Source organism: Chlorocebus sabaeus, chromosome 14 (assembly GCF_047675955.1).
Source record: "Chlorocebus sabaeus isolate Y175 chromosome 14, mChlSab1.0.hap1, whole genome shotgun sequence".
Lineage (NCBI taxonomy): Eukaryota > Metazoa > Chordata > Mammalia > Primates > Cercopithecidae > Chlorocebus > Chlorocebus sabaeus.
This window is the reverse complement of record NC_132917.1, coordinates 97,233,651-97,251,303: the sequence shown is the minus strand read 5'-3', so window position 1 is coordinate 97,251,303 and position 17,653 is coordinate 97,233,651. Positions and strand designations below refer to the sequence as shown.

At 46.0% G+C, this 17,653-nt stretch overlaps 1 protein-coding gene and 1 long non-coding RNA gene across 6 annotated transcripts in view; one reads left to right on the top strand and one right to left on the bottom strand.

The window, feature by feature from the left end:
• ZNF892 (zinc finger protein 892) overlaps positions 1-712 on the bottom strand; it is a 58,296-nt gene extending 57,584 nt beyond the window's left edge. For all 4 annotated transcript variants that reach the window (XR_012095434.1, XM_073023173.1, XM_073023174.1 and 1 more), the window contains exon 1: positions 340-712. Coding sequence is in view for 3 of the 4 variants with exons in the window: in XM_073023173.1 (XP_072879274.1) it covers positions 340-358 (19 nt within the window). In the remaining variant the exon portion in view is untranslated. The remainder of the gene's footprint in view (positions 1-339) is intronic.
• On the top strand, positions 712-13,696 carry LOC119625921 (uncharacterized). Of its 2 annotated transcripts, none has more exons than XR_005242137.2 (3): positions 712-1,055; positions 3,313-3,426; positions 12,055-13,696. It is a non-coding gene; the product is annotated as an uncharacterized lncRNA (long non-coding RNA). The 2 variants fall into 2 exon arrangements; XR_005242136.2 differs by lacking the exon at positions 12,055-13,696 and adding an exon at positions 6,367-7,153.
• The last annotated feature ends 3,957 nt before the right edge of the window (positions 13,697-17,653 follow it).

Sequence of the window (17,653 nt, the reverse complement as noted above, 5' to 3'; positions counted from 1 at the left end):
ACAAACTCCATGACTTCTCAAATCCCCGCCTTCCCTTCCTTCCCAAAGGGTCAGATAGTTCCTTCCTACTGCCTTATGGAGCTCCTCTAACATCAAAAAAGAAGTCATTATCAGAAGCCAAACTTCGGATGTGTTGGTATCTTCCCTTGGGCAAGGGAGGCGTCCAGCGCCTACAGACCAGGAGGGCAATGGAAGTGGCGGGCTGTCCCTCAAAACCCCACGTGAGAGCGGCCAGCGGGAAGGGGCTCGTGACGCCACTCCTTCCTGAGCCTGCCCCACGCTTTCTCCCTTTCTCCCTCTCCAGCGGGCACCAAGGCCGCCTCACTCCCAAATCCTCACCTCTGCCCCCAGGTTCCATGGAGACTCCTTCCTCCAGCCCGCGCTGGAGGCAACCGCCGCGAGGGAAGGGGCCGGGGGTCCGCCGCTCGGGTCCCCCAAGAGGCCCGGAACGCACGCGCTGGCGGCCCGGCGCCCCCACCCGGGGGTCCTCCCGCCACCCTCCTCCCGGGCACTCAGACTGAAAAGGGATGCGCTCAGCCCTCCTCCACCCTGGGTTCAACCTCCAGCCACACTGGCAAGCCGAGCCCGACTACAAAGGCATCTAACCGCCGGCTGCGACGCCTAGCGCCGGCCAACCGTGAGGCCGGACTACCACTCCCAGAATCCTCCGCGGGGCGCGGCTGGCGGCCGTCACGCCCAACGTCGCTTCCCAGAGGGCCCCGCGGCCTCCTGCGCCCCGGGCTGCGTTTCTTGGCGCCGCGCGCGCCTGACTGGCCTGGAGGATCGCTGGGCAGCTGGCGAATCCCTGCCCGTGGCTGTCGAAGGGCCGCTCCTCCCTCAGTGCCGACTGTGGGCGGCGGACGCGCCAAACCCCGCCTGGCGTGGGACTTTCGCGTCCCCACTACGGTGACGGCGGAAGGCGCGCCCCTGCTCCACGTGGGATCCTTCCCGGGCTGCCGTGCTCCCTCGGAGGGGAGGCGCCCGGCGGCGTCCCTGCTGCTGCGGCTCCATCCATCGGCCCTTCGCGGCCGGCACAGAGGGGATCTCAGTTTAAAGTAAGCAGGGATGTTTGTTCCATATTGCACCTCGGAATAAAGAAAAATGGAATTTCAATCCCGAAATCACCTCAACCCCAACAACAGCCACGTCTCCAAGAAGAACCAGTAAACTAGTGCTGCTGCCCCAAGGAGGCTGGAGCCTGGAGGTCCTGCAGACTCCCCAGGAGCTCTAGGGGTGGGCGGGTCTTCAGGCTAGGGCGTGTTTTCACTTACCTTCCCACGTTAAAGTGCCAGCTTTCTGTCCAGTTCCGATTCCCTAGAGAAAATCTAATTAGCTATGTCCTTGTTTGGATACAAGCCTCAATGTCCAATTGACCTTTCTCCAACAGAATCTCCAATTTTTAGATAGGCTCAAGGTTTCCCAAGGCTTATCATTATTCCTGCCCTTGCCCTCCCCAGCACTCCCAGCCCCTTGCTGCCTGGAACATAGTGAATCATCATGGGCCCTGTGAACTAGTTTGCACCCTAGGGATGGTAAACCAACAAGGTAGAAGGAACGGAGCCCCGAGTAATTTGTTGGAACAGAGCTTGGGCTTTGGCATGAGAGAGATGCAGACTTCTATTTTGTATAAGCCACTATTATTTTGGGTTTCTTCTGCAGAGATAACCACACGTATCTCTAACTGGTCCATAGATTGGCCATATTTGGTACAGGCAGCTAGGGCTGGTGGGGATAAAGGACATGTGGTAGAGACACAGCCGTGCCAGCTCAAATGGCAGCCAAAGGGAGTCTCCCCACCCTTCCCTCTACAGGAGATACGGGATGGGCAGTTTCCTTCAGAAGATGCTTCGTATGAAAGACACCACTCGCTGATGTTGTTACGGAAACCCCAGGGATAAGGTCTAGGCCCTGCAGCTTGCTGCACAAAAAAGCCAATCACTGAGAGGAGTATTGCCAAGGAAGAAGGCTTTAGTCAGGTGCTGCAGCCAAGGAGATGGGAGACCAGCTGCAAATCCATCTCCCTGACCTACGAAAACCAGGGGTCTATATAGCAGGGAAGAAATGTAACCGTGTGGGAGGAACAGGAATGAGGGAGACATAAGGAAGCAATCATGATGATGAGGGGTCTGGTGTATCCTTGTCTGGATGCCGTCATCTGGTGTGTTTCAGTTCTTTGATACTTTTTTTTTTCATCAAATGCTCTCTCAGAATCACCTTTTGATACTTTTTTGAGAGGCCTGAGGCTCTTTCCTGAGGAAGGAACTGTAATAAAACAGTATAAGCTTCAAACTTTAAGACCAGAGAGTCTGCCGGGCTAGGTGGCTCATGTCTATAATCCCAGCACTTTGGGAGGCCGAGGCGGGTGGATCACTTGAGGTCAGGAGTTCAAGACCAGCCTGGCCAACATGGTGAAACCCTGTCTTTACTAAAAATAGAAAAATTAGCCAGGCCTGGTGGCGCACACCTGTAATCCCAGCTACTCAGGAGGCTGAGGCAGGAGAATCGCTTGAACCCAGGAGGTGGAGGTTGCCATAAGCTGAGATCATGCCAGTGCACGCCAACCTGGGCAACAGAGCGAGACTCCATCTCAAAAGAAAAAAAAAAATCACTTTCTATGTTTATCCAAAATAAAGTCTATGGGACTACTGGGCTGGTTTCAATGTGTCTGGAGCACCCCTTTCTTCTTGTTGCTAACCATCCCCATCACAGATATCCCTTCTTTGTTACCATGTCAATTGTCAGTCCTCATCTCACTTTATTAATAGGTGATAACACTTGGCTGCTCCCTGCTCCTGGAAATACTTTCTGGTTTTCTTCCTCCTTGACTGGTCACTTCTTCTCAATCTCATTAGGTATTTCCTCTTCTCCCCAGCTCTAAACCAGTGTTTTCCAAACAACAGTCATGCATCGCTTAACAACCAGGATACCCTCGGAGAAATGAATTTTTAGGTGATTTTGTTCTTGCGTGAACACCATAGAATGTATTTATGAAAATCTAGACTGTATCACCTACTGCACACCCAGGCTATATGGCATAGCCTATTGCTCCAAAGCTATTAACATGTACAGCAGATTACGTGGTGAATACTGTAGGTCATTGTAACACAATGGTATTTGTGTATCTAACATAACATAGGATACAACATGTCCTGTGCACCTGTACAGGGCACTTACCATGACTGGAGCTTGCAAGACTGGAAGTTACTCTGTTACCAAAACACTGTCATCTCCTAGGATAGCAATGCCTGCTTCCAGGATAACTCCTGAGGGACCTCTCTGAGGCTGTTTTACAGTTAACGTTTTTTCTTGTAGGTCTAGGTCCTGCCACTCACAGCTTAGGAAGCCCATGACTGAGACCATGATCTCACTGCACAGGAAGCCAATGATTGAGATGATTATTGGGTGATGCAGCCTGGAAGATGGGAGGTCAGTATCAAATCCATCTCCTTGACCCACTGAAGTTAGGAGTTTATATAGCAGGGAAGAAATGTAACAATGTGTGGGAAAAAAGGAACTCAGGAGAGGTAGGATGGCAATCATGATACATGAGAGGCCTGGTGTCTCACTGTCTGAGTGTAGTGATCTGGTGGGTTTCCCTTCTTTGATACTTTTTTTTTTTTTGAGACGAGGTTTCTCTCTTGTTGCCCAGGCTGGAGTGCAGTGGCACGATCTTGGCTCACTGCAATCTCCACCTCCCCAGGTTCAAGCGATTCTCCTGCCTCAGCCTCCTGAGTAACTGGGATTACAGGCGTCTGCCACCACGCCCGGCTAATTTTTTGTATTTTTAGTAGAGATGGGGTTTCATCATGTTGATCAGGCTGGTCTTGAACTCCTGACCTCACGTGATCCACTCATCTCGGCCTCCTAAAGTGCAGGGATTAGAGGCGTGAGCCACCATGCCCAGCCCGTTCTTCGATACTTTTGAGAGGCCTGGAGTTCTTTCCTGAGGAAGGAACTCAGACAAAACAAATTTAAGTTTCAAGCTTTAAGACTAGAAGGGACACATTCTATGTTTATCAAAAAAAAAAAACAAAAAAACAAAAAAAAAACAAAAAAAACTTGTCTATGGGACTATTGGGTGGGTTTCAGCTCTAGGTGTGTCATTGAATGGTGAGTGAATGTGAAGGCCTATGACATTACTATACACTACTGTAGACTTTATAACTGTTGCACACTTAGGCTACATTAAATTTATAAAAAGAATTGCCCTTCAAGAAGTTACCTTTTCTGGCCAGGTGTGGTGGCGGGCAGATCACCTATCAGGAGTTCGCATCCAGCCTGGCCAACATGGCGAAACCCCGTCTCTACTAAAAATACAAAAATTAGCCGGGCGTGGTGGCACATGCCTGTAATCCCAGTTACTTCCGAGGCTGTGAGACAGGAGAATCTCTTGAACCCAGGAGGCAAAGGTTGCAGTGAGCCGAGATCGCACCACTGCACTGCAGCCTGGGCGACAGAGCAACGCTCCATCTAAAAAAAAAAAAAAAAAAAGAGAGAAGAAGAAGAAAAGAAAAGAAAAAGCTAAGAACTAAGGCACAAACACACACATTAGCCTAGGCCTATGCAAGGTCAGGGTCTTCAATCTCACTGTCTTCCACCTTCATCTCCTGTCCCAGTGGAAGGTCTTCAAGGGCAGTAACAGGCATGGAGCTGTCATCTCCTGGGATAGCAATGCCTGCTTCTGGGATACCTCCTGAAGGACCTCTCTGAGGCTGTTTTACGGTTAACTTTTTTCTTATAAATAGGAGTATACTGAGTATACTCTAAAATAATGATAAAAGGTATAGTATAGTAAGTACTTAAACCAGTAACATAGTCGTTTATTATCATTAGCAAGTATTGTATACTGTAGATAATTGTATTGCTGTGCTTTTGTACAACTGACAGTGCAGTAGGCTTGTTTATACCAGCATCGTCACAAGCACAAGTAATGTATTGTGCTAATGGCTACAATGTTACTAGGCAATAGGAATTTTTCAGCTTCATTATAATTGTTTGGAACCACCATCATATATGTGGTCTGCCATTGACTGAAATGCTGTTTTGTGGCACACAATTATATGGTAATCAGAATCATCTGAAAGTCTTGTTAAAACACAGTGCTGAACTCCACCCCCATTCAGGTGGTCTGAGGTGGTTCCTGAGAATTTGTGTTTCCACCAACTTCCCAGATGATGCTAAAGCTGCTCATCTGAGAATCAACCAAATGTTGAAATGCCCCAGAGCTCAGGCCTTGGGCCTCTCTTCTGTCAACACTAGGATAGCAGTAACTACTCTTAGACGATCTTGTTCCACCCACATGCTCTAAATACCACCCAAATGTGGTCAGCTTCCAGTTTATATCTGCAGCCTGGGCTTTTCCAAACCCTGACCTTGAGCTGTCTCCTCCACCTCTGGATTTGATGTTTCATAAACATCTTTAATGTAGCATGTTCGAAAGTGAACCTGTGCTGTTCCCCCTTCTCCACTGCCAAACCTCTTCCCCCTGCAGTTTCCCCACCTCAGTAAATGGCAACTTGATCCTTTGGTTGCTCAATTCAGATACCTTGGAGTCACCATTTTCTTTATCTCACACTGCACATCCAGTTCCTCAGAAAATTCTATTGGCTCTACTCTTTTTTTTTGAGACAGAGTCTCGTTCTGTCACCTAGGCTAGAGTGCAGTGGCGCAATCTTGGCTCACTGCAACCTCTGCCTCCTGAGTTCCAGTGATTCTCCTGCCTCAGTCTCCCGAGTAGCTGGGACTACAGGCACCGCTACACGCCCAGCTACACGCCCAGCTCAGCCTGCATAATCCTTCCCCCACATGGCCGCCAGGCTTGCTCTCTCACCAGCGCCAAGCCTCTGTTCACCATCTCTGTGAAGCCTTTTTGTCCTTCGTTACTTTATTGCTTTTCCATAGCACCTATCTCTTTCTGATATTATAATTATTAATTTTATTTGTTGAGTGTCCCCCCATGCACATGCACCAGGGATCAGGCTCCCCGGGGAAGGAGCATCCCCAGAATATTGCCTGGTACTGACATGGTCAGTAACTGAAGGACAGTGTACTCTTCTCTGTATGATGCAGAGAAGGTAAAAGTACCTGAAAGTAATGTGGTTCTCATTGCTTTTCTTGGCTTTAATTTGTGCCCTTCTGGAAAATTCGAACTTTCTTCACACATAGACACGGGCACTACTTTGGAATAATGTGGCCTTGAACAGCAGTGGCGCCGCCTCCCACTGCAGCACATAAATAGGTGTCACACAGCAGCAGGATGGAATTGGAACACCTTGTAATAAAAACCTGTGAGTCCCCATTGTCTCTTACAGGTAGATTAACCCTGAGTTTCCAAAACTTATGAGAACATCTATTTCCTTCTAATAGGTCTGACATCCTGTCAGGAAAGCATCCTTGCCTGTCTTAAGCAGCAGTAGTGCCATAAAAGGCCATTTACTTTGATGTGAAAGCTGATGTTAAGAGAAATGAATACGGAATCTGTTCATCACCATGGAAGACGGCAAAGCCAAAAATGTGAAGGAAGGATTTGGGTGGCAAACGGGTGAAGATTTGGGGTACATGAGATTCAATATGAGAGAGAGAGGTGCCAAAGGCCTCAGATAGTGTGAGAGGCAGGCAGACCTGAGGCAGGAAGTCAGGCTTGGAGTGAAGGAGCAGAGGGAGTTCATCGGGCCTGTGTCTTGTGCCTCGTCACATCCCTTAGGCGTCTGCAGAGGCCCTCGGCCATTTGTTCCACTTCAGCTGCCAGGGCCTGTCGATCCACTCAGCTCTTCCGTTTGCACCACCCGCAGCTGGACGGTTACCTGCCTGGGAGTGCCAGGCTCTCCTCCTGCCAGCCGAAGGCCAAAGAGCTGCACACTCAGGTTTTGGACCCCTCACACCACTTCTGGCCTTGTTGAAGGGCCATACAGTGGGTTGTGGGGTTTGGCTTCCCTAGGAGTGGCTGGGTGATGCCACCTGAAGTGTGGGGGCATCCAAGAGATGGAGGGAGCTGATCAGATTAATTCCTTCGGCTTCCCTGTACCCATTATTGCTCCGGGGCACAGTCGCTGCACATACGCTGGAATGTGGGCTTCTTACAGAGCCAAGTAGATGCACATGCTGAATAATCTCTCTCCCAGCTGGTGAAGTAAAAGTCGACAGGCAAACATCATCTTGCATTTCTTCCCATCCTTTCCTGCTTCACTCCCTTTTCCTCACTCATGTCGCCCTAGGTTTGCACCTCATAAAGCACCAGCTCTTAATCCTTGCCTCGAGCTCTATTTCCTAGGGAATTTGGGCTAAGACTAGGAGCATGACTGCCTGTGACCCCTGGTCCCTCTAATGGCAGCATTGTCACAAGGGAGAACTGTGGGCCAGGAGCAGTGACTCATGGTGGAGCAGGAGCAGTGGCTAGGATCAAGTGATGAAGGCAGAGCCACAGGCCTGGATCAAGCGAGGAGGAGCCTGGAGACAAGCCCCTGGGGGAGAATGACAGAGGGGCTCTGGTCCTAGCACCAGGAACTTCAAGGAAGCAAATCCCTTACTCCTTTACCGTCTTAGAGTTGCTCAAGGAGCCTTAGTGTCGTGGCCAGAGCCTTAAAGAACTCTAGTATAGCAGGAATTTACTTGTGAAATTTCTGGCCATCTCTGACTGATGAACTCACGTTGGTGGTAGAGGAGCTGTTACAAACAGCAGTCCAGAAAAGAGTCACAGAATGAGGCCAAGACAGCTGCTGACATCACAAGCAATAACCAGATGGACTTCTGGGACCTGATAAATGCTGATCTGGCATTTTATCTGGTATTTGAAAGGAGCAACCATGAAGACTGAAGCATGCAAAAATATCTGGGACATGGAGGTCTATAAGGGCAGTTTCTGTCAAGCCAGGTGGTACAGTGGTCCACACCCACTTTGCCCAGACACAGGACATTCAGGGTTGGTTTTAGCCTGTCTTTGGTTTGCTGATATCTGCTTGGCTTGTTCCCCCACAATAGCTAAACGAGTATTATGGATTCTTTGAAACTCATAAAGTCATAATCAATAGAGGGGGTCTTATTTCCATCCATGCTTCCATCAGATAGACTTACTGATATGGTTTTCAAGGGAGTTATAGAAAACTCCCATTTCCTAGCAGGGTAGCTGTTGGGGGTTATTAGGAATGAAATAGCAGGAATGGGCACCCATGTTGTGAGGAAAACAAATAGACCTTTAGATGAGAAACACCTTCCAGCCTATATCCTGTCATTCTCTTGCACCAAGAGGATGCTTGGGATGTCCCTTTCACCACCTCCACACAACAGAATGAGATAAGTAGCAGACCTGGAGGGCCATCAGGCATCTCCACAGGCAGGTGTAATAATAGTCAAGAACTCCTATCGAAGTGACTCTTGGCAGCCAGTTAGCCACAGCCAGGTGTAATAATAGTCAAGAACTCCATACTGAAGTGACTCTTGGCAACCAGTTAGCCAACTGTGAACAGTGTGGTTGTATATTTTTTTTATAATTCATTCTGCCTGTACTTTGAAAAGATAGTTTTATATGGATGAATGGATTTATTTTTAGTAAGAGTGGCAGAGAAGTTGGCCTGAAGAGAACCAGCCAAAGGATGTTTGAAAGATGCTGGGATTGAACTGTCAGATACTTATGAGGGATTTGCAAAGATTGATGCTGGACTGTGGGGACAGGGAAGGTCCACACCTCCTCCGTGACTATTATTCTGCCCTTGTGAGCTACAATCCTGGAGGCGTCAGTGCTCTGGAGCTGACCATAAAGCTTCTGAGGTCAGGCCAGCCACATAGTGAGGTACTGCTCACCTCCCTTCTGGTCCCAATATGAGGATGGAAGAGTTAGCTGTTTTTCTATGGAATCTATGTATTGTTTTGGAAAGTTTGACAGGAACTTCCTTTGGTTGTAAGTACAATGGTTAATTACATCGGGTTTTATTCTCTCACATTCAAGTCCAGAAGTAGGCAGTCCAGGGCTGAGTTGAAGGCTCTGTAAGATTATCGGCGAATCAGGCATCTTCTATTTTTCTCCTCTGCCATCCTTAAGGCATGGCTTACGTCCTCAAAGTCACAAGGTGGCTATTGGGGTTCCAGCCATTAAATCCACATTCCAGGTAGAAGGAAGGAAAAGGCAAGGCCAAAAGGGAGTTTCCTAGCTGTTACTCTTTCTTTTAAGTACCCGACCAGAAGTCCTATCCAAAAAATTTGATTTTTGTCAGCATAGCATTCACCTGATATTTGATTTATCAATATTTCATTGGCCTGATTAGCTATACCTAGCTGCAAAAGAAGCCAAGAAATATAGTTGGGTGCTCTGCTGCTCAGAATAGAACCAGAGTTCCTATCATTAAGGAGGTGAAGAATGACTTCTGGCTAGACACGAACAGCTTCTGCTGCAGTAAGCATTACTCAGTGCTCTTTGTCAACACTTTAGCTCTTGCCAGCTACTTCATCATGAGAATCTATAGGGTGGCTGGAAACCCTGAACCTCTGATCTTAGAGTAGATGGCCCTTTTGCATCTTCTGCAGACTCTGCACAGGTTTTGTACACAAGTATGATGGGGAGGAATCCACATCTTTATGTGGCACCTCTGGCATGTTCAACAGGCTGGGTACCACACCGGGGGCCAGATATTTGCTCATCATGAGGACTGATTTTTTTGAGGCCTCTGCTACTGGGGTTTACCATCACTCTATTTATCCTGCCTGAAGTTCCACATTCATGCTCATTTACAGGATGAAAGAAGGGAGGGCCATGCTAATTCTCTATCCTTCATCCATAGGAGTGCCAATATGGGACAAGAAATTAAAATAATTATGCTTTTTAATGCCTGGATAGCAAGAGCCTATCCTCCTCCTCATCCTGGTGCTCACACACTCTCAGCAGCTGTCTGAAATTACTGCTTTACTCCTAAGCAGGATTTCTTAAAGCCATAGATGTGAGGAAGCTGATCTAAGTCTCTATTGTGTAGGTGTAGACAGGACAGTCTGTGTCTTGGCTTCATGGTGCTGATGTTGAGGGCAGGAAGGACACCATGTCTCATAGGCCTGGCCTTCAGTCACATCCTCATGTCTGTTGCTTTGGTACTGAGGGATGACCATTTGTGGACAAGCAGTGTCTGGAGTTAACTTTCACTTTGTGGTATCCTTTGAGATTAGACACAGCCCCATTTCCTGTAGCCGTTTTCACGGTGGCTAACCTCTTCAGCCTGGGACCCCACCTAGCTGCCACGGCTGTGCCTGGATGCTGCACAGGACTCCAAACTTTTTGGGATGAACATGTTTCCCTTCCACAGCTACAAGTGAATATATGGTGAGAAAGGGAAAGGTCTGGCACAGTGGCTCACGCCTATAATCCCAACACTTTGGGAGGCCGAGGCAGGCAGATCATGAGTTCAAGAGATCGAGACCATCCTGGCCAACATGGTGAAACCCTGCCTCTACTAAAAATACAAAAATTAGCTGGGTGTGGTGGCATGCACCTGTAGTCCCAGCTACTCAGGAGGCTGAGGCAGGAGAGTCACTTGAACCTGGGAGGCGGAGGTTGCAGTGAGCTGAGATGGCGCCATTGCACTCCATCCTGGGCGACAGAGCAAGAATCCATCTCAAGAAAAAAAAAAGAGAGAGAGAGAGAGAGAAAGGGAAGGGGCTATATCCAGGGTGCTGTGGAATGGCAGAGCCAGACTAAGGAAGCTTGGTTATCAATAAACAAAGATGAAACAACCACCACCACTGTAGAAACAAGGATAGTTGGGTGATGGATTTGTCTTCCAGAACCCAGAGGTCAGGTCTGGGGCCAGAAGATCACAAGTAAAGGAAACACAGGGTCCTGAGCCGAGTGAAGAACAGGAGCACATAACCAGAATCAGAGCTCCAGGAAGAGACAAGAGGAGCAGATGAAGAGCTCACAGCACAGCTATAGTGAAGGCATTGGCAGCCCTAAGTACATAGAAGCTTGATGTTTCTTATGTTTTTTTTTTTTTTTTTTTTTGTGAGACGGAGTCTCACTCTGTCGCCCAGGCTGGAGTGCAGTGGCGCGATCTTGGCTCACTGCAAGCTCCACCTCCCGGGTTCATGCCATTCTCCTGCTTCAGCCTCCGAGTAGCTGGGACTACAGGCACCCACCACTGTGCCTGTAGAGACGGGGTTTCACCGTGTTAGCCAGGATAGTCTCGATCTCCTGACCTCATGATCTGCCCGCTTCGGCCTTCCAAAGTGCTAGGATTACAAGCATGAGCCACTGTGCCCCGCCCATTCTTTCTATCTTTTTTTGTACCCATTAACCATCCCCACCTCCCTCCTACCCCCCACTACTCTTTGCAGCCTCTGGTAACCATCCTTCTACTCTCTATGTCCATAAGTTCAGTTGTTTTTTAGATCCTACAAATAAGTGAGAGCAGGTGATGTTTGTCTTTCTGTGCCTGACGTATTTCACTTAGCATAATAACCTCCAGCTCTATCCATGTTGTTGCAAATGACAGGATCTCATTATTTTTTATGGCTGAATAGTACTCCATTGTGTATAAGCACCAAATTTTCTTTGATGTTTATTTTCTTACTAAAGTTTGTAGTTGTATAAGTGCATTTGATTTTTGGCTCAAGTACTCAGGTATTCATTTGTTTAGAGAATACATGATGAAGCCAGGCACAGTGGTTCATGCCTATCATCCCAGCACTTTGGGAGGCTGAGCCGGGTGGATTACGAGATCAGGATTCGAGACCAGCCTGGCCAATATGGTGAAACCTCATCTCTACTAAAAATAGAAAAGTTAACCGGGTATGGTGGCGGGTGCCTGTAGCCCCAGCTACTCAGGAGGCTGAGGCAGGAGAATCGCTTGAACCCGGGAGGCAGAGGTTGCAGTGAGTTGAGATTGCACCGCTGCACTCCAGCCTGGGTGACAGAGTGAGACTCCATCTCAAAAAAAAAAGAAAGAAAGAAAATATATGATGAGTGCCAGGCACCACACTGGGAACACAGCAATACACAGATATGAAGGAGCTCTTGTTCTCCTGCAGCATTCAGCCTTGCGATAAATAAATAAATAATATGTCTGTTGCCTATCTTAGGGTCTCCTTCAAACACCTGCAAAGCATATTGATTGGACAGCTTCTGACCAATTTGGGGATCCTCCAGGCATCATCTCAAATTTGAGGTATCCCAACGAAGCGTATGGCATGGTTAATTGAGACTATTTATGAAGACTGTGGTCCCAAATGGAGGTATGAGGATAAGCAGTTGATAGAAGGTGCTCAAACAGAAATCGCCATTACCTTGAACAAACACGTGCTGAGTCTCTTTGGGGACTGCTTGTCTGGCTGAAGCACCTCCACGGTACCTGGAAGCCTGATTTTCATAAGCATCATTGATGTTGGGTCATAGAGGATTTGCGACTGAAGACTTTTCCACAGGTGCTGCACTCGTGGAGCTTCTCTCCAGGGTGCACTCTCTGATGGCGAGTGAGCCACCTTTTCTGCAGGAAAGTTTTCCTACATGCAATGCACTCATGGGGCTTGTCTCCACTATGAATTTTCTGTTGCTGATTATGGGATGAGCCGTCAAAGAAAACCTTCCCACACTCATCATCTTCGGAATGCGTCTCTACAGTGTGCACTGTCCTGTGTCGAATGAGGGATGACTGGTCCAACAGAGCTCTGCCCTGCCCCTGCATTCCTAGGGCCACTCTCCAGGGCGGGTTAGCTGTGGCCGGAATAGCTTTCCCGCTGAAGGGCTCTCCACACGCTGTGCATTCATAAGGACTTTCTCCAGGATGAGTTCACCGATGTCCAGTAAGGGTTAATCAGTTGTAGAAAGTTTTCATTGCATTCAAAGGGGCTCTTCCCAGGGTGTGACAGCAGTGTTTCTTTTTTCATTTTTAATTAATGTTATAGAGACAAGGTCTCACTGTGTTGCCCAAGCTAGTCTCAAACTCCTAGGCACAAGTGATCCTCCCAAAGTGCTGGGATTACAGGCATGAACCACCACGCCGGCTGACATCAGGTTTTTCTTAAGGCTCCTACAGCTGAAGCCTTTTCTGCTTTCTTTTTTGTTTTTTCTTTTTTATTATACTTTAAGTTCTAGGGTACATGTGCACAAAGTGCAGGTTTGTTACATGTGTATCCATGTGCCATGTTGCTGTGCTGCACCCATTAACCCGTCATTTATAGTAGCTATATCTCCTAATGCTATCCCTCCCCCTCCCCCAATCCTGCGACAGGCCCTGGTGTGTGATGTTCCCCTTCCTGTGTCCAAGTGTTCTCATTGTTCAATTCTCACCTATGAGTGAGAACATGCGGTGTTTGGTTTTCTGTTTTTGCAATAGTTTGCTCAGAATGATGGTTTCCAGCTGCATCCATGTCCCTACAAAGGACATGAACTCATCCTTTTTTTATGCCTACATAGTATTCCATGGTGTATATGTGCCACATTTTCTTAATCCAGTCTGTTATTGATGGACATTTGGGTTGATTCCAAGTCTTTGCTGTTGTGAATAGTGCTGCAATAAACATACATGTGCATGTGTCTTTATAGCAGCATGATTTATAATCCTTTGGGTATACACCCAGTAATGGGATGGCTGGGTCATATGGTACTTCTAGTTCTAGATCCTTGAGGAATCGCCACACTGTATTCCACAATGGTTGAACTAGTTTACAGTCCCACCAACAGTGTAAAAGTGTTCCTATTTCTCCACATCCTCTCCAGCCCCTGTTGTTTCCTGACTTCTTAATGATTGCCATTCTAACTGGTGTGAGATGGTATCTCATTGTGGTTTTGATTTGCATTTCTCTGATGGCAAGTGATGATGAGCATTTTTTCATGTGTCTGTTGGCTGTACGAATGTCTTCTTTTGAGAAATGTTTGTTCATATGCTTTGCCCACTTTTTGAAGGGGTTGTTTGTTTTTTTCTTGTAAATTTGTTTGAGTTCTTTGTAGGTTCTGGATATTAGCCCTTTGTCAGAGGAGTAGATTGCAAAAATTTTCTCCCATTCTGTAGGTTGCCTGTTCACTCTGATGGTAGTTTCTTTTGCTGTGCAGAAGCTCTTTAATTAGATCCCATTTGTCAATTTTGGCTTTTGTTGTCATTGCTTTTGGTGTTTTAGACATGAGGTCCTTGCCCATGCCTATGTCCTGAATGGTATTACCTAGGTTTTCTTCTAGGGTTTTTATGGGGTTTTCTAAATATACAATCATGTCATCTGCAAACAGGGACAATTTGACTTCCTCTTTTCCTAATTGAATACCCTTTATTTCTTTCTCATGGCTGATTTCCGTGGCCAGAACTTCCAACACTATGTTGAATAGGAGTGGTGAGAGAGGGCATCCCTGTCTTGTGCCAGTTTTCAAGGGGAATGCTTCCAGTTTTTGCCCATTCAGTATGATATTGGCTGTCGGTTTGTCATAAATAGCTCTTCTTATTTTGAGATATGTTCCATCAATACTGAATTTATTGAGAGTTTTTAGCATGAAGGGCTGTTGAATTTTGTCAAAGGCCTTTTCTGCATCTGTTGAGATCATCATGTGGTTTTTGTCTTTGGTTCTGTTTATATGCTGGATTACGTTTATTGATTTGCATATGTTGAACCAGCCTTGCATCCCAGGGATGAAGCCCACTTGATCATGGTGGAGAAGCTTTTTGATGTGCTTCTGGATTCGGTTTGCCAGTATTTTATTGAGGATTTTTGCATCGATGTTCATCAGGGATATTGGTCTAAAATTCTCTTTTTTTGTTGTGTCTCTGCCAGGCTTTGGTATCAGGATGATGTTGACCTCATAAAATGAGTTAGGGTGGATTCTCTCTTTTTCTGTTGATTGGAATAATTTCAGAAAGAATGGTACAAGCTCCTCCTTGTACCTCTGGCAGAATTCGGCTGTGAATCCATCTGGTCCTGTACTTTTTTTGGTTGGTAGGGTATTAATTATTACCTCAATTTCAGAGACTGCTATTGGTCTATTCAGGGATTCAACTTCTTCGTGGTTTAGTCTTGGGAGAGTGTACGTGTCCAGGAATTTATCCATTTCTTCTAGGTTTTCTGGTTTATTTGCATAGAGATGTTTATAGTATTCTCTGATGGTAGTTTGTATTTCTGTGGGGTCGGTGGTGATATCCCCTTTATCATTTTTTATTGTGTCTATTTGATTATTCTCTCTTTTCTTCTTTATTAGTCTTGCTAGCAGTCTATCAGTTTTGTTGATCTTTTCAAATAACCAGCTCCAGGATTCATTGATTTTTTGAAGGGTTTTTTTTTGTGTCTCTATCTCCTTCAGTTCTGCTCTGATCTTAGTTATTTCTTGCCTTCTGCTAGTTTTTTTAATGTGTTTGCTCTTGCTTCTCTAGTTCTTTTAATTGTGATGTTAGGGTGTCAATTTTAGATCTTTCCAGCTTTCTCTTGTAGGCATTTAGTGCTATAAATTTCTGTCTACACACTGCTTTAAATATGTCCCAGAGATTCTGGTATGTTGTGTCTTTGTTCTCATTGGTTTCAAAGAACATCTTTATTTCTCCCTTCATTTCGTTATTTACCCAGTAGTCATTCAGGAACAGGTTGTTCAGTTTCCATGTAGTTGAGTGATTTTGATTGAGTTTCTTAGTCCTGAGTACTAGTTTAATTGCACTGTGGTCTGAGAGACAGTTTGTTATAATTTCTGTTCTTTTACATTTGCTGAGGAGTGCTTTACTTCCAACTATTGGTCAATTTTGGAATAAGTGCAATGTGGTGCTGAGAAGAATGTATATTCTGTTGATTTGGGGTAGAGAGTTCTGTAGATGTCTATTAGGTCTGCTTGGTGCAGAGCTGAGTTCAATTCCTGGATATCTTTGTTAACTTTCTGTCTTGTCGATCTGTCTAATGTTGACAGTGGGGTGTTAAAGACTCCTATTATTATTTTGTGGGAGTTTAAGTCTCTTTCTAAGTCTCTAAGGACTTGCTTTATCAATCTAGGTGCTCTGGTATTGGGTGCATATATTTTTAGGATAGTTAGCTCTTCTTGTTGAATTGATCCCTTTATCATTATGTAATGGCCTTCTTTGTTGCTTTTGATCTTTGTTGGTTTAAAGTCTGTTTTATCAGAGACTAGGATTGCAACCCCTGCCTTTTTTGTTTTCCATTTGCTTGGTAGATCTTCCTCCATCCCTTTATTTTGAGCCTATGTGTGTCTCTGCGTGTGAGATGGGTCTCCTGAATACAGCACACTGATTGGTCTTGACTCTATCCAGTTTGCCAGTCTGTGTCTTTTAATTGGAGCATTTAGCCCATTTACATTTAAGGTTAATATTGTTATGTGTGAACTTGATCCTGTCATTGGGATGTTAGCTGATTATTTTGCTTGTTAGTTGATGCAGTTTCTTCCTAGCATCGACATTTTGGCATGTTTTTGCAGTGGCTGGTACCGGTTGTTCCTTTCCATGTTTAGTGCTTCCTTCAGGAGCTCTTGTAGGGCAGGCCTGGTGGTGACAAAATCTCTCAGCATTTGCTTGTCTGTAAAGGATTTTATTTCTCCTTCACTTATGAAACTTAGTTTGGCTGGATATAAAATTCTGGGCTGAAAATTCTTTCTTTAAGAATGTTGAATATTGGCCCCCACTCTCTTCTGGCTTGTAGAGTTTCTGCTGAGAGATCTGCTGTTAGTCTGATGGACTTCCCTTTGTGGGTAACCCAACCTTTCTCTCTGGCTGCCCTTAACATTTTTTCCTTTATTTCAACTTTGGCGAATCTGACAATTATGTGTCTTGCAGTTGCTCTTCTTGAGGAGTATCTTTGTGGCATTCTCTGTATTTCCTGAATTTGAATGTTGGCCTACCTTGCTAGGTTGGGGAAGTTCTCCTGGATAATATCCTGCAGAGTGTTTTCCAACGTGGTTCCATTCTCCCTGTCACTTTCAGGTACACCAGTCAGATGTAGATTTGGTCTTTTCACATAGTCCCATATTTCTTGGAGGATTTGTTCATTTCTTTTTACTCTTTTTTCTCTAAACTTCTCACTTCATTTCATTCATTTGATCTTCAATCACTGATACCTTTTCTTCCAATTGATTGAGTTGGTTACTGAAGCTTGTGCGTTTGTCACGTGGTTCTCATGTCGTGGTTTTCATCTCTATCAGGTTGTTTAAGGACTTCTCTGCATTGGTTATTCTAGTTAGCCATTTGTCAAATCTTTTTTCAAGTTTTTTGTTTCTTTGTACTGGGTTCATAATTCTTCCTTTAGCTCAGAGAAGTTTGATTGTCTGAAGTCTTCTTCTCTCAACTCGTCAAAGTCATTCTCCATCCAGCTTTGTTCCATTGCTGGCAAGGATCTGTGTTCCTTTGGAGAGGGAGAGCCGCTCTGTTTTTTAGAATTTCCAGCTTTTCTGTACTGCTTTTTCCCCATCTTTGTGGTTTTATCTACCTTTCATCTTTGATGATGGTGACGTACAGATGGGGTTTTGGTGTGGATGTCCTTTCTGTTTGTTATTTTTCCTTCTAACAGTCAGGACTCTCAGCTGCAGGTCTGTTGGAGTTTTCTGGAGGTCCACTCCAGACCCACTTTGCCTGGGTATCAGCAGCGGAGGCTGCAGAAGAGTGAATATTGCTGAACAGCAAATGTTGCTGTCTAATCATTCCTTGGAAGCTTCGTCTCAGAGGTGTACCCGGCCATGTGAGGTGTGAGGTGTCAGTCTGCCCCTAGTGGG